Here is a 10,979-nt window from a genome sequence, read left to right as displayed (position 1 = left end):
CAACAATGTGTGTGATTGTAAGTGTAGACATCTAGATGTTTACTTATTCATACCCTCCTCCCCCAAGAGTACCCAGACAGAAAGGCCTAGCTTGAAAGAGGTGGAGAAGCTAGAAAGAAGGGGTGGGGGGGGAGGGAAGACAGGAGACGAGGGAAGAGGAGGGGGAAGGAAGGAAGAGACAGAGAGATGGAGGTGAGGAAAGAGGGCACAAGGAAAATCGGGGGGAAAAACAGAAAGCAGAAGGTAGTTCTAGGGATCTGAAATTTAAAAAGAGGCAGGGTGGGGTCACAGAAGGGCACACATTAGACGATCTGGGTATGGCTCCACTTCTGGTCATTCCCTTGCTGTGTGACTTTGGCAATGCCAGCTCTCTGGGCCCGGGTTTACCAAGAGTTGAAATATATAACCCTTGGGTACATCCCAAAGGAGAGAGAAAAAACTGGAAATGAAAACATACACAGACAAAAATAGAGAGAAGTAACTAGAAAGAGAGACGTAGGAAGAAAGTAACAAGAGAGGCCCTGAGAGCCAGCCAGTGGTAGAGCTGGAGACAGTCCTAGGCTGAATCCTTGAGGCAAGAGCGTGGATTCCTGCTCCCCGCCCCTTCATCCAAAGCTTCAACTGTCCTTAAGCCCTTAATAGGTAAGGCAGGAAGGTGGAAAGAGAGAGGCACCTGGAATGACAGCCACACACCGACACTCAGGGGCCTGCCAAAGCCACACAAACCAGCATCCCAGTTTCCGGCCCCAACCCCCAAAGGTAGGCGTGCCAGCCACCTGGGCTGACTCACAGCCTAACGATGTGGGCACACATGCCAAAAGCGAGCTTGGGCACCTTGCCCACCCGCACACCACAGGCCGAGGGTGGAGGTGAGATTTGGGTACTTCGGGGGGCTACCTTGCCCCCAGAGGGACCCCAGTGACCACCTTCCTGGCTCGAAGACCTAGGTGTCCTCCCGCCTTCCTCCCCCAAACCTCACTTCCAGACGCGGGAGAACCAGATGAAGTGTTACGCAAGGCCTGATGTTTACCTCCCGCAGGGGCCTCCGCCCTCCCTATAAAGCCTGACGTGGTGGGGAGATTGGCGGAGACTGAGACTGGTTGAAGAGAGAGGCCATCCCAGGAAAGGGGCAGAACAGCGTCAGAAGGTTAATGCGGGAGACGGAGAGAGGGGCATCGACTCAGCAAGCAGCAGGGGCGGTCCGCCATCTGCGCGCTCGAAGGCGGTCGCGGTGGTCGCGGAAAGGAGGGCGCCCTGACACTGGCTTCCCATGGAGGCGCCCGAGCTGGGCCCGGGTTTGGTGGAGCGTCTGGAGCAGCTGGCGACGTGCCCGCTGTGCGGGGGCCCCTTCGAAGACCCAGTGCTCCTGGCGTGCGAGCACAGCTTCTGCCGGGCGTGCCTGGCCCGCCACTGGGGGACCCCGCCCGCGGCCGGCACCGAGGCGTCCCCCACTGCCTGCCCCTGCTGCGGTCTGCCGTGTCCCCGCCGCAGCCTGAGGTCTAATGTGCGGCTGGCGGTGGAGGTGCGGATCAGCCGCGGGCTGCGGGAGAAGCTGGCCGAGCCCGGGGCCCGCGCGGGGAGACGCCGAGGGGGCCGCATCCCCACCATGGGCAGCCTGGACCCGCACGGAGAGGTGAGGCCGCGGTGCGCGTCACGGGTCCCCAGCTGTTGGTGGAACAGGAAGACTCATGGGTTCCCTGGGGAAGCGAGGAACGGTCACTCCCGACCCGGGACCCTTATGACAGCTGAGGCAAAGGACGGAGCTGAGCAGAGAAAAGCATGGGACGAGGGGGCGGGGGCTGACCACCTGTCCTCAAAGCGAAGCGAGAGGTGCCGGGAAGGACTGTGGGAAGGAGTTGACACCTTGCCCAGGGGGAGGGGCTGGAGGATACCTGAGTTGTGAGCGAACTGGGAGCAGAGAAGGTTGGAGCACTGGGCGGAGCGCGAGGATCCCCTGGAGCCCCCGCGAAGGGCGCGGGCTCTGCGGGAGCGCGGGGAGGGACGCCGTCAGGCGCCGGGAGGAGGAGAGCCGGCGCGGGGACGAAGAAGCTGACGGGGTGAGGGCGAGCTGGTGGCCTGGGAGGATAGTGGGCTGATCAGAAGCAACATAGGGGAGGGGAACGCCGAGGGAGGGCGGAGCAAAAGCTGCAGTGGAGGGGCGCAGAAGGAGGAGTTGTCTAAGGGGGGAAGCAGGGAGAGGCAGCAGAACCTAGAGCCCCTGTAGCATCGTGGGGTGAGTCCCGGACTCCAGCCCTGGCGGAGCTGAGTGTTGTTTGCTATTGTTGTCCTGGGCTCCTCGTAGGGCCCCAGGCCGGGGCGGCGAGGGGTGGAAGCGAAGTCCGAGAGAACAGCCTTAGGGGCCTTTGGCTCCTATTGCCCAGCCTTATCACCCACCCATCCCCGCGCCCTTCACGGGCTCCAACTCCTTGGCCATCAACCAAACCCATTCCCTTGCCCGACCCCCAGGCGTCGGGGATTCCCGACTGGCTTCTCCCCAGCAGCCATGCCGTCTCGGGTCTTGCTTACCCCCTTTGAAGTCTACATAGACATAATTAATCTAGGTGTAATTGGCATAATTAGGCAATTTGCCTTTCCTCTCTCCCCTTCACCACCATACTGAGCTGCTTCAGTCATTCCCGGTGGACAGGGAAGGGGCAAAAGGAATCTTCTGTACGGAGGTGAGCATACAGCGCCCTCTGCTGGCTCCCATGGTACCCTGCAGATCTGCTGAGCCTCCAGGGACACACCCAAGTCCAGCAGCCTTCTTGGCCAGAGTAGAGACCACAAAGCAAAGGGCTCAACAAACGCCACTGAGCTTTTATGGCAAGAAGTGAAGCAATTTTATTATAAGGCTTTTATATACCAACCCTTAGCCCAAGGGCTCTGAGTATGTGTTGGTCTGTGAGATGGAAGGGGAAGGAGACGTTTATCTGGGATCCACCATCAGGAAGGTGGGTAAGGACAGGGGGCACTAAGATGAGAATGGGGTTGTGGGGACAGCAGGGAAAGGTAAGGACTCTGGGGGCAAGAAAAGAGCATGGATGAGGCTGGGCACTGACAACCCATGGGGAAAGGGAGAACAGAATAGTGGAATTAGGAGAACAAAAAGAAAGTGGTGCTGGAGTGAGAGGAATAGTGAGCACAGGGGATAAAGAGGAGATCAAGCTGAGAGATGGGGAGGGCACTCACCAATCCAGGTCACTCCAGCGGGGAGGAGGGAGAGGGCTCCCCACAGTATGAAGCTCAGAGCTCACATCCGTTTTCTTCTGCCCACCCCAGGATATGAGGAAGATGTGGACAAGGTGAGTTCCATTTTTACTGTTCCTTTGCACTACCACTGCCATGTACATCCCTTCTCACTGGGCCCACATCTTAGCACCCACTCACAGTTTTCTGGGTGTGGCCTTACCCCTTCCTGCTCCAGAGATGTGAGTGAGGTAAGAGAGGGGGCATCAGAGCACAGAGGATATCTACTGATCTCCTGACCCTTCTCCTTCATCTGTCCAGAGTTGATGCCCCAACACCCAAGTCACCTAACTCAGAGGACGAGCTCCCTGAAGACTACCCAGTGGTCAAAAACATGCTTCACAGACTGACTGGTAAGAAGGGCAGAAGGGAGGGCATGGAGCGAGTCTGTTTTAGGCTTGCTCTCTCAAAAATAATCAAGTCCTTCTTGATGTCTGTATTACCTAGTTTCCTAGGCTTTGTACAAAGCATCACACACTGAATGGCTTAAACAACAGAAATGTATTGTCTCACAGTTCTGGAGGTAGAGTCAAAGTATTGGCCGTTTGGTTCCTTCTGAGGGCTGTGAGAATCTGGTCCCTGACTCTCTTGTTTTTGGAAGCCTCCGATGTTCCTTGGCTTGTGGATGGTATTCTCCCTGTGTTGTTACATTGTATTCCTCTGTACGCATTTGTCTCTAGATCCAAATTCCCCTTTTTTATAAGGACACCAGTCATATTTGACTAGGGCCCACCCTAATGACCTCATTTTAACTTCATTACCTCTATAAATACTATTTCTAAATAAGATCACATTCTGAGGTCCGAGGGAATTTAACTCGTCCTTTTGGGAGGAAGCAAATCAGCACATAACTGTGTCCATCCTCAACTACACACATTCCAGCCACTCCCCTCCTGCCTTTCACATGCTCACACAACAGACCCGAGGTCAGTTGCCTCTCAGGAACCTCTGCTCCCACCACAGCTCATCACTCCTCTCCAGGATTCCAGGGCTCCTGCATCTCCTTGTCCGTGGGACTCTGGAACTTCTCTGCAGCTTCTGGGGAGTTCCTTCCTCAATCACTCCCAAGGCTGTCCTCCACCTTAGAGAAGATGCTTCACTCTTTTGGTCACCCCCCATCCCACCCAACCCAGACGGCTTCTAGCACGCCTAATCCAGAAATCTTTTCTCAAGGCATCCCATCCACACAAAGCCAATGATGTTTTTTTCTGGTCCCTATCCCCACCTTCTCTCTCCAACTCTGCCCCACTCTCCCTTTAGAAATAGGCCTGTCAACTCCCACCTATCCCTGTGGGTAAGTGGTCTGGCTTCTCAGGATACCCAGGATCTCTCCTTGTGCCCCTCCCTCTGACACTTGGGGTTTGTATCTTTTTAGATCCACCTTCCCCATCCTGCTGATCCAGCTCACAGGCCGCACCCCAGATACTGCAGATTGAGGTTATCAGCCGACATTCCTCTCTCTATGTCAGATCAGCCCCACTCTTTCCCCACCCCCACAAAACAGGCAATGTTTCCTTTGCTTTTTGAGCTGTGCCCCCTGCCGTGGGCCAGATGGGTCCTTCTCCAAGCCCAATTCTACATAAGTGGGCCATCCATGCATCAGTTGGGTCTTGCCTGGGCCTATCCTTCATGTCCCTTTACCCTGTCTCGTGCCACAGGCACGTTTCCAGCTGTTGCGGGGCCTCCGAAGTGCCCTCTGCCACGTATTCTGTCCTATCCTACTTTTGACTCCGAAACCCCCCTCACTTGGTCCTTTCCGTCTTGCGCTCCCCAGCCGACCTGACCTTGGATCCTGGCACCGCACACCGCCGCCTGTTCATCTCTGCGGACTGCCGCAGTGTCAGACTGGCCCCACCAGGAACACCTGCGCCCCCTGACAGCCCAGCGCGCTTCGATCAGCTCCCAGCGGTGCTGGGCGCGCAGGGCTTCGAGGCTGGCCGCCACTGCTGGGAGGTGGAGACCGTGGACGCTGCCTCCTGCGGAGGCTCTTCCGGGGAGGATGAGGACGATGGGGAGAGTCGCTATGCCTTGGGCGCGGCAGGAGAGTCGGTGCGACGCAAGGGCCGTGTTGGGCTGTGCCCCGCGGGCGCCGTGTGGGCCGTGGAGGGCCGGGGCGGCCGCCTGTGGGCACTCACGGCACCGGAGCCCACCCCGCTGGGCGGCGCTGGGCCCGCACCCCGGCGGATTCGGGTGGACTTGGACTGGGAGCGGGGCCGCGTGGCCTTCTATGATGGCCGCTCGCTCGACCTGCTCTTTGCCTTCCAGGCACCTGGCCCCCTAGGGGAGCGTGTCTTCCCGCTGCTCTGCACCCGAGACCCCCGCACCCCACTGCGCATCGTGCCAGCAGAAGGCTGAGAAACTCGCCTACAACCTCCTTCTAGTTTGGCCCACAGCGAGGCTGCTTCCTTTTGTGCTCGGAAATCCCTACTCATTCCAGGGATCGTGTCCACACGCCCGCAGCCGCCCAAGTGTTGATAAACACCCCCACCCACCCACAACGTCTCTCTTCTCCCAAATACTAAGACCTCAACTGGCCTCCAGTTTTCACATCCACTCCCAAAGCCGGATCCATTCTCGCCCTTCCCGGCCCCTCCCGCCCACGTCTTGTGATACCTCTTGGAATGCTTCTCCCCAACAGCTACCAGTACGCCCCACGTGGTCACTCCCCTGCTATCTTACACTGTTCCGGGCCCGAGTTAGGGAACACACCTGCTTCATCAGAACTGGTAAAGGGCCCATGTTTACTACAGAGAGTCCTTCCTAGTCAAATCTTTACCTCCCACTCGTGCCTCTCCTAGTCTCAAAGGGCCCAGCGCCTTCCCTAGTTTTAAGGATTGGGCTTTCCTGCCCTGTCCACTCGCAGGTTCTCAAGAGAAATGAGACCCTCCTTCTAAAAAACAAGAGGCTTGACTCTGTCTGGGACTTAGGGCTCTCTAGGAAGGTTAATAATTGTGGGGGTTTTTTTGGGGGGCAAGGGGTCATACCCCACCATGACTTCTTTCCATGTTCCTAGTTTATTCCCATTAAGAACCGTCTTTAAACTCCCCCTGCACATACCCACAGTAAGGAACCAATGGTGCTACCTCTCCTCTCCTCAACCTGGGAGTGGCCCAGACACCCCAATTCATCCTTGTATATAACCCTCACATTGTTCCCCATGTGTATAAATGGGTCCGTATTTAACACGTTTTGTGATGTTGGGTTATTTATTTTGTGCATCTCTGGCAATAAATGAGATCTCTACGGTGGTATGGATTTGACCAATCTCTACACTTGTGCACGGCAAGAGGCCTGGGAAATGATATTCAGATCCCAGTAAGAAGGGGAGGGCCAAGAGAGTCAGACATCTGGACTGGCAAAAACACGAAAGCCTAAGAAGAAAGGGGTAAGAGATGGGGAGACAGCTCCATCTCTTTGCTCCCTTTTCCTTCCTCTTTCAGGAACCCAGGCCCCTGGGACTAGGTTGGATCTGTCTCCAAAGCTGGAAGACTACTCTTGAAGCCAGCTTTGTCAGAAATCCTAGATTACATAAGAAAGGTTAAGAGAGAGGACACGACTATTTTTTTCATTTTCCATTAAAGGTGAGAATGACAAAGAACTCTCTCTCTCCTAACTCCTCTTGAAGGTGAGGGGTGTGGGAAGGAGGGGAGGGGAAGGGCTGGGAGCCCTCCCATAATACCTCACATACCACAGGCAAGTACTAAGAGTTAGGACTATATAAATACATAAGTGGATGAGCTCTAAGCCAGGCTTAACAAGCATAGCTGGGGCAACATTGCCTGGAATCTGACTGGGACCCTGGCAGTGAAAGCTGGGGCTGTTGGAAACCCAAATTAAGTGTTTGGGACTCAAGTAGAGAGCGCAGGGGGCCAAGACAACTGGATCCCAGGACAGGCAGTTTGGCAGTGAGAACAAAGGGAAGAGACTGGGACCAAGATGCCTGGATCCCTGGAGAGAGGAGGATGGAAAGAAAAATGAGGGCTGGGGGAACCCAGGAGCTTGGGTTCTAGAATAGCAGCAAGTCAGAATTCCAGGATCTCTGTCCACCCTCCTCTTCTTCCCTCTATCAACCCGGGGCGGGGGGGGGGAGAAGGGATTGAACCATGGGTTGAGTTCCCAAGTAGCCACATGAAAACATTCAGGGCCAGACAGACACAGGAATGATGGGGAGAGAGGAATTTAGTGCTGCATTGGCCCTGGAGGGGGCTGGGAGGGGTCAGGAGGCTGGGGAGGGGTGGTGGGGCTGGGTCCGGGGATTGCACGACTCCGTCCTTTGCGGTGGCCCCGTACACAGTGTGTATGACCACAGCCCTCCTCTTCCTCCTCATCACTCTCCGTGGAGCTCTCGCCAAAGGCCCGAGGTTTCTCATAAATACAGCAGCCTGGATTTGGGAGGAGGAGCCCAGTTAAAAAGGAGAAAGGGTAAGATGTACACTCAGTTCCATTGCTATTGGATCTCAGTAAAAATGGCTACTTCCACCATTGTCTCCTTCTATCTTCCAGGATCCAGCTTCCCCAGGTCCACCCTGGGCCTCAGCCACCCACCCCCTGTCCTTTCAGATAGCCAGGGATCCAAAGCTCCACTTCTCCACCTCTGACACTTCTTGCCTTCAAGCCTTGGCACATCCCAATTTGAGCTCCTGCCTATGTCTTTTCCCTCTAACTTTAACCTCCTCTCCCTGATGCCACAGAACCACCCAGGTAGCGACAGGATTGTGAGCATCTGGGGGCTTCAGGAGGACAAGTGGAGGTGAAAAGGTAGAAGGTATGCAGACGGGAGCCAGAACTCCAGGGTTACTGTGGGCAACAATTACTCACATTTGGATGAGCGGCGCCCCATATGTTCGTTGTCCACAGTGTCACTCGTCCATTCCACCTTTTTCTCTGGCTTCCGTTTCCGGAGTTTGATGGTTAGGCTCCGGTTCTCCTGGAAGGTTAACAGGGTTGGGCACACCTATGTAATTTCCTCATACTGACCATCCCCACTCTCTCCTGGGGGCCTACTCTCTGCCGTGTCTCAGCTCAATCAGTGTCATAGACATAGCACCAGAAGAGCTGAGTGCTGGGAGAAGATGAACTAGAACAAGTCTTTGACCTCCTTGAGGAATCATAAAGTAGTATTTCCTGTTCTTGATAACTACTAGTATACAGAGAAAACACAATCCCTAACCTAGGGAAGGTCCCAGTAAATCTTCAAAGGAAAATATAACCTTGCTGTTTCTCCATCTTCCTCCCCAAATTATCCTTAGTGGTATTAATACACAAAAATTATTTTCTCAGTCCCAATGCCTAATCTGTGATTTCCCTTTATTTTTTCCAGACTCCCTATTCTTTTACCCATTAAAAATAGAACTCCATTCTCACCTCTCTCATCCTCAAGCCCAGCCCTTCTTACCTCTTATGCACCTATTCCCTAGCATCCTAGAAATCTCTGGTAACTATTATTCTAAACTCCCTTAATCCGGTGTTATTAAGCCCAATTTAACCTCCCTTTGAAAACAGCCTAGTTTTTGCAAATATGGTACCTTTTATTTACATCTCTGATTTTTCAAAATACTATCTTCATCTCTTTTTTTTTGGTTCCCTCATTCTGCTTCCTTTCACATTCATCCCTTCGACAAATATTTAATAAGCATCCTTCCCGTCAAATTCCTCTACAGCTGGCCTCCAACCATGCCTTCTTACACAGCTTTCATCCTCCTTCAGCACCTCCTCAGTTCCTTAAACCCCAGGTTCCCATTCTTTCATTAGTTATACACACACCACCCCAAGCAGCACCACCTACATCCTAACTCTATTACTTATCGCTTGACGAGCCTTGCACCACCTCTGCCACTCCAAATATCCCCAAGACGTTGCGATTCTCTCAACCCGACATTCAACCCCACTCCTCGCGTATCACCAAGCCCAGCCCCTCCAGCAACTCCACGAAGCCCTAACCCCTCCCTCCCGGTATCTCCCAGATCCTAAACAGCACCGCCCCCCGCCTTTCTCACGGGCTCGGTTGTCACGGTAACCGTTGTCTCAGTGACGGTCTCACTCAGCCCGGCCCCTGCCTCGGCCATGGCTAAGGCTGAGGAAAGGGAGGAGGGGAGGAAGGGATGAGACACCCTTCCTTCGTTCTGTGTCTCTGGGGTCTAAGAGAAGCGGTATCGAATTCAGAGTAGTAGCCAGGATCCTCCACCTTCTTTTCTCCCCCTCCTCCTAGGCCTCCGCTTCTCTACCCCGGGAGATAACCTGTCCAACCCCACTTCCGGCTCTCCGCTTCCGGGTGTGACGCAGTCTGTAGTCCTCTTCTTGTCTCCTGCACTGCGTCAAAGCGCAGGCGTCACCAGATTGGTGCCGTCGTAATGTAACAGTGCGCAGGCGCCGCAAGGAGTTGGCGGAGTGACTGCCTTGGTGGAGGGCGATCAAGGGCAGCTCGCGCACGCGAGGCGAGCAGGAGGGCGCGGTCCCGAAGGCTAGAGCCAGGTTAGGCGTTGCAGACTGTGCGGAATCCTGTAGCTGAGCCCATGCCCCCCACCCCCTGGGAGGGTGTGATGGCGGGAGCAATAATAATGAGGAGCAATAATAATGACCTTATAATGGTCCATTGTTGTCTCCTTATTGTTTCATATAGGAATTACAGAAAGGGGACCGAGGTGCAGTTGGAAATACACCGGATTAAGAACCTGGGTTCTAGTACTCGTCCTGTGCCTGTAAGTGTTCGAGTGGGGCACTTAATGCACGTTCAACTCGAATTTTTTCCTGTCATTGTACTAGGCCTTTAAGATGGCCACGCATGAAACCTTCCTGTTAGCTCCCAGTCTAGTGGGAAAGATTGGCATGCTTAGGACTAACAAAAAAATAAGACATTGGGATATTAACATAGATGTAAATCTCACCCGTGAAATGCAATTTAGTTGCATACTGCCTACACTCTGGGGTAGAGATGAGTAAGATTAAGCAAAGACGTGGCCATAAATTATAGGACAATTTTGCTATGATAAAAATGTATGTTTCTCAGGGAGAAAAAGTGGGTAAAAAGGGAACCCAAAGTTTGACAGACCAATGGGTTTTTTAAGTAAAAGGAACTTACAAAGTCATAGGTGTATGGACTGAAGGAAATTTAAGTTTTGTACTACTGGGATACAAGTGGAGTGCCTGATGAGGCTTAACAGGTAGGTGTGGTTATATGGGAAGCCCTGTATGCTTTGCTGAGAAACTTGGACTTTATCCAGCCAGTGTTGTGGGCCAAGAAAAGGCTTATAGTGTAGAAACATGAACAGATTTGTTTCAGATTTCAGGAGTGAGGCAAGGAAGTCAACTGCCAGAACAGTTCAAATGTACAATACAGAAGACTGTCCTACTCATCCCTCCAAGTTGCTGAGGCATTAAACAAGAGTGTGTGTGCTTGAGAGCGCTGAATACATAAAGGGCCACACGGTTACAAGATAATTATTATTAATATCATCCTTTGATCACCATTTAAGCCAAGGAATGCAGGAATACTGATTCCCAGACTAAAATTTGAATTATGTTTATTGTGCCTGGATTATATATTTGTTTCTCTTTTAAGTTTTGGTTCAAAGGGAAAAAAGCAAGCTAGAACTCAGCATATATAGAACTCAGCTCATAAAAAAAACAAATATCGGGGGGTGGGGGGTGGGAGATGAGGGTAAGGGGGATCAAATATATGGTGATGGAAGGAGAACTGACTCTGGGTGGTGAACACACAATGGGATTTATAGATG

The 10,979-nt window shown here is 53.3% G+C and overlaps 2 protein-coding genes across 2 annotated transcripts; one reads left to right on the top strand and one right to left on the bottom strand.

Annotated features, from left to right (window-relative positions):
- The first annotated feature begins 819 nt into the window (after positions 1 to 819).
- RNF39 (ring finger protein 39) lies at positions 820 to 6,494 on the top strand. Its single transcript, XM_019719434.2, has 4 exons — positions 820 to 1,633; positions 3,280 to 3,302; positions 3,508 to 3,599; positions 5,021 to 6,494. Exons 1-4 carry the CDS (start codon positions 1,271 to 1,273, stop codon positions 5,599 to 5,601), a joined length of 1,059 nt encoding a protein of 352 aa, XP_019574993.1. The 5' UTR covers positions 820 to 1,270; the 3' UTR covers positions 5,602 to 6,494.
- On the bottom strand, positions 6,434 to 9,500 carry PPP1R11 (protein phosphatase 1 regulatory inhibitor subunit 11). The gene is made up of 3 exons (XM_019719438.2): positions 9,243 to 9,500; positions 8,065 to 8,173; positions 6,434 to 7,628 (listed from the first exon to the last, which is right to left on the bottom strand). The coding sequence occupies exons 1-3, from the start codon at positions 9,309 to 9,311 to the stop codon at positions 7,426 to 7,428; spliced, it is 381 nt and encodes a 126-aa protein (XP_019574997.1). The 5' UTR covers positions 9,312 to 9,500; the 3' UTR covers positions 6,434 to 7,425.
- Between the last annotated feature and the right edge of the window lie 1,479 nt (positions 9,501 to 10,979).

The sequence above is a fragment of the Rhinolophus sinicus genome, linkage group LG05 (genome assembly GCF_036562045.2).
Source record: "Rhinolophus sinicus isolate RSC01 linkage group LG05, ASM3656204v1, whole genome shotgun sequence".
Taxonomy (NCBI): Eukaryota; Metazoa; Chordata; class Mammalia; order Chiroptera; family Rhinolophidae; genus Rhinolophus; species Rhinolophus sinicus.
This window is presented reverse-complemented; position numbering and strand designations above follow the sequence as displayed.

What these genes read in the sequence shown, in the direction of transcription:
- RNF39 (XM_019719434.2), top strand. Translation starts at nt 1,271, where the DNA reads ATGGAGGCGCCCGAGCTGGGCCCGGGTTTGGTGGAGCGTCTGGAGCAG. An exon ending in GCCTGGACCCGCACGGAGAG is followed by an intron (nt 1,634 to 3,279) that starts GTGAGGCCGCGG and finishes TGCCCACCCCAG; the next exon opens with GATATGAGGAAGATGTGGAC. An exon ending in CATGCTTCACAGACTGACTG is followed by an intron (nt 3,600 to 5,020) that starts GTAAGAAGGGCA and finishes TGCGCTCCCCAG; the next exon opens with CCGACCTGACCTTGGATCCT.
- PPP1R11 (XM_019719438.2), bottom strand. Translation starts at nt 9,311, where the DNA reads ATGGCCGAGGCAGGGGCCGGGCTGAGTGAGACCGTCACTGAGACAACG. An exon ending in TTACCGTGACAACCGAGCCC is followed by an intron (nt 8,174 to 9,242) that starts GTGAGAAAGGCG and finishes TTAACCTTCCAG; the next exon opens with GAGAACCGGAGCCTAACCAT. An exon ending in GGGGCGCCGCTCATCCAAAT is followed by an intron (nt 7,629 to 8,064) that starts GTGAGTAATTGT and finishes TCCCAAATCCAG; the next exon opens with GCTGCTGTATTTATGAGAAA.